We start from the raw sequence: 3,930 nt of genomic DNA, 5'->3' as shown, positions 1-3,930 counted from the left end.
TACGCGGCTGCCACCCCTCCTGTCTGTTATGAGTTCCCTTTTTGTCTACGACATTGAGGAAGACTAGAGTGTGCACGTCCCACCTGTCCCCTCCACGCCAGCCTCCCATCCCTCCACTGACCTGGCCCCTCCTCTCCAGGGTCCCCTCAGGCCTCCAGGTCAGCAGGCGCCACGGGAAACACATGCCTTCGGTGGCGACCATACACTAGATGTGCTGGCCATGGCCCCCACAGGCCTGCCCCCAGGGCCCGAGCTCCCAACCAGGCAACTTGGGGTGCAGCTGCATCTCTCCTAGGGCTCACAAATCAGGGCGCAGGCATGTCCCACAATGGGTTAAGGACCTGGGGCGCAGGATGGTGGCATGGGCACCTCCCTTCCCAGGACCACCCCACGAGGCCACCAAGCTGCTACCCCCAACGGAAGGTGGGAGCCTCTCCAGCTGTGGGACTCATCCCAGGAGTGAGGGGGTTCTAGCTCTCATGGGGGAGTGTCTTGCTGGGTGGTGCACCCAGATTCTGGGGCTCGGGTCTATGCCCACCCCTGCCTCCGGCCGGACACAGACAGCAGCAGCTGTGACTTTGCAACTTGTTTAATGACGAGACATTTTCGCCCCACAGGTGGGGGCCTCTCGGCCATCACCGCCCCTCCCCTAAGGCCCAGCCATAGCCTCACCCCTCCCAGGGTCTGACTTTCCTGTGCCCCAGCACCAAGCCTCCTGGGCCAGGGTCCCCATCCCCAGACCACCGGCGGTTCTTTGGCAGTTGCACGGAGTGGGTGGGGGATAGGCGGGTCTGTTTTCTTATGTAAAAAAGGAGAGAAACGGAACCACACGAGATCCTCGGAGCTGGCGGCGTCACTCGAGTACACAGGCGCGGGCGGAGGACAACACACACATATGTACATACTGGCAGGGCGGGCGGACGCGGCCTCTGGGCTAGTGCTGTGCCGCTGGTGGGTGGGGGTGTGGCCAAGGAGAAGGCGGCAGTGGTGGTGTCAGGGTGGGGGACACGGCCTCGCTGGGGGAGGCCTGCAGTCCAGCCACGGTGGCCCGCATGCGTGGGGGGGGGGTGGTGACGGGGAACTCCAGGGCCGAGTGATCTCTCCTGTGGGCCCGCTCCTGTTCAGACCACGACCCCACCAAACCTGCTCCTTCAGTCTCCACCATGAGAGGCACCAAGATCCGACGGGGCGTCCGACAGTAGGTGGGCCGCTCCGGGAAGAGAAGGGCGGGCATCGGAGGCTGGCGGCGCTGGCTCCGGTGGGGGCTGTGTGTCCAGGTACCTCCCGAGGTGGTCCGGTGGGAGGGCACAAGCAGCGTTGGGGGGTGCAGGGGTCTTCGCTGCCCCTTGGCGGGGGAAGAGGGCCTCATGAGCATCTGAGGGGTGGGCCGGGCTGAGGATATGTGTCCACTTGGCCCCTGGGTGCCCGCCAGGTGGGCGCAGGGTCCCTCGCCGTGCCCCCACCCCAGACACCGGCCCACACAGTTCACAATCAGGCATTTAATTGGAATCTTCGGGTTGGTCCAAGCCCAGCTCCCCGCCCCTTGCTTCCACTTGAGGGGTGTGCGGGGGAGGGGCCGTGCACGGGGAGCTGGACGCGTCAGTCTGCAGTCCCGGATGGGGAGGCGGTGCCGGCAACTGGTTTACCGAATCCTGGTGAAGAGGTTGAGCACCGACACGGACTCCTGTGGGTACAGTGGGTGGCTGCTGAGCCCGAGGGGGTGGGGGGGATAGTGGCTGAGCCCGTGGGGATGGTGGTGGTGGTGGTGGTGGGGATAATGGCTGAGCTCTAGGGGAGGAGGAAGGGGGTGCCACCAATCCGTTTTACCTTTGTTGACCGGGTTTTGCTGAAGACGTTCCAGAACCTCAGAGTTTCGTCCCCTGCCCCAGTGACGATGGCCTCACCGTCAGGGGACATGGCCTGTGGGAGACAGGGGTGGGTGGGGTGAGGGGACCTCAGGTTCTGGGGCTACCGGAAATGGGCACTTCCAGGGGCTCAGTGGGGAACCACTCACCAGGTAGAGCACACGGTAGGAGTGGCCGGTCAGTTTGGCCACCTGGGTCAGGGACGGGTACTTCCAGACCAGGATCTGGTTCTGTGAGTATCCGTGAGTGCTCACCTGCATGGCAAAGGGCTCATCAGTGCTGGGTGGGAGTGGGGTGGGCCAGGACGTGGGCACTTGGGGAACGGAGACACAGCAGGAGCACCCTGTGAACCTGGGGGTCACAGCCCTTGGAGCCCGCATCTGTGGTGGGCCTATTTGGGGGCCAGGGCTGAGACAAGGGGGTGGGCTGTCCCTCTGGCCCCGGGGTGGCTGCGGAGTGAGGGATGCATGCTCTGTGCTCCCTGACCTCACGCGGTTGGGATGTGACCCCAGGGCCTGGGGGCTCGCACAAGGCCGGGTGCCCATCCGCTCCCCCAGCAGGCTGTGCCGGGCCTCACCAGCTCGTTGGCATGCTTGGACCAGGCCAGGTTGCAAACTTGGGAGCCGGTGTCGATACACTGCAGAGGCTGCCCGGTCAGCGTGTTCCAGAAGCGGATGCAGCGGTCGGCCGTGCCCCCGCCCGACGCCAGCAGGCCGTGCTGGTGGGGGGACCAGGCAATGGCCTTGACGGCCGCCAGGTGCTCCGTGTACTGCTGCACAGGGCTCAGGCTGGAGTGGTTCCACACCAGGAGCTGGTGGGCGGGCGCAGTGAGTGGAGAGGCTGGCCCCCAAGACCCGCCAGCCTCCAGGGGACACCCCAGTCCCTGGACACCCCACCAGGACACTGGTGAGCGACACCAGTGGCCACACTCACTGCCATCAAGTCGATTTCCATTCAGAGTGACCCTACAGGGCAGGATAGAACTGCTCCTGTGGGTTTCCAAGGCTATAACTCTTCATGGGAGTAGAAAGCCCGTCTTTCTCCCGTGGAATGGCTGGTGGTTTTAAACTGCTGACCTTGCGGTTTAGTAGCCCAATATGTACCCATTATGCCAGAAGGGCTCCCGTCCCCAGATCCCAGGACCCCCCAGCCTGCGGCGGACGACCCTGAGGCCTCACCTTGTTGTCGTTGCCCCCTGAGGCCAGCAGCTGGTGGTCCGTGGACCACTTGAGCCCGCAGACCTCCTGCCGGTGGCCCTGCAGCCGCCGCTCAGACTGCAGGGGCGGCGTGCGGATGTCCCGCTGCAGGATCATGCGGTCCCGGCTGCCAGACGACAGCTGGTCGGCGTTCCAGGCCAGGGCACCTGGGGGGCAGGGATAGGTAAGGTGTCGGCCGGGTCCTGGGGAGCATGGGGCAGGCAGGGCCGGGCCAGGCCTCACCAACACGTGCCGTATGGCCCTCCAGCATGGACAGCTTCTTCCCCGCAGCTGCATCCCAGATCTGCACGAAGCCCTTGTGGGTGCCGACCGCCACCAGGTTCCCCTAGGACAGACAGAGGGCACAGTCAGGCCCAGCTGCTTGAGAGCCGTGGGCCTCTGCTCCTCCACAGCCCAGCCCGCCTGGTGCCCAACAGATAGGCCCCCCAACCTGGAGCAGGGCCTTGACAGAATGACCTTGCAGCGCCACCCCAGCTGCCCTGTGTGTGTGGCGGGGGGTGGGGGGGAGTGGGGAGTCCTACCACCATCCCACATGGCCCTGCCCAGCCCAGTGGAGGGTCCCCACTGACCCGTTCAGACCAGCCCACTGAGGTCACTGAGTCCCCTTCGACAGACAGGTCACAGAGCCGTGTCACCTGGGGGAAGAAAACAAGGGCCACTGTGAACCTTCATGCGGTCCCACTGGTCCTTCAGGCTAAGATCCACCTGTGCTTCCAGCCAATCACCTGAACACCCATTCGTCCACACAGCCCACCACACCCACCCATCCATTCACAAAGCCGCCCAGCAGCCAATGCCCATCCACTCAACTACCAGCTACCCACCATACACCCAAACTGTTATCCACA

At 64.6% G+C, this 3,930-nt stretch overlaps 1 protein-coding gene across 1 annotated transcript in view; it reads right to left on the bottom strand.

Annotated features, from left to right (window-relative positions):
* Positions 1–573: 573 nt before the first annotated feature.
* Positions 574–3,930, bottom strand: part of FZR1 (fizzy and cell division cycle 20 related 1) — a 6,559-nt gene continuing 3,202 nt past the window's right edge. The window contains exons 7-13 of the mRNA XM_004714275.2: positions 3,652–3,717; positions 3,305–3,407; positions 3,044–3,228; positions 2,443–2,676; positions 2,015–2,119; positions 1,828–1,920; positions 574–1,684 (exon numbers count right to left, since the gene is read on the bottom strand). Of these exons, the coding sequence (XP_004714332.1) occupies positions 1,643–1,684; positions 1,828–1,920; positions 2,015–2,119; positions 2,443–2,676; positions 3,044–3,228; positions 3,305–3,407; positions 3,652–3,717 (828 nt within the window). The 3' untranslated portion in view covers positions 574–1,642. The remainder of the gene's footprint in view (positions 1,685–1,827; positions 1,921–2,014; positions 2,120–2,442; positions 2,677–3,043; positions 3,229–3,304; positions 3,408–3,651; positions 3,718–3,930) is intronic.

The sequence above is a fragment of the Echinops telfairi genome, unplaced genomic scaffold, assembly GCF_000313985.2.
Source record: "Echinops telfairi isolate 266 unplaced genomic scaffold, ASM31398v2 ScPeMD7_7459;HRSCAF=8497, whole genome shotgun sequence".
Classification (NCBI taxonomy): Eukaryota; Metazoa; Chordata; class Mammalia; order Afrosoricida; family Tenrecidae; genus Echinops; species Echinops telfairi.
This window is presented reverse-complemented; position numbering and strand designations above follow the sequence as displayed.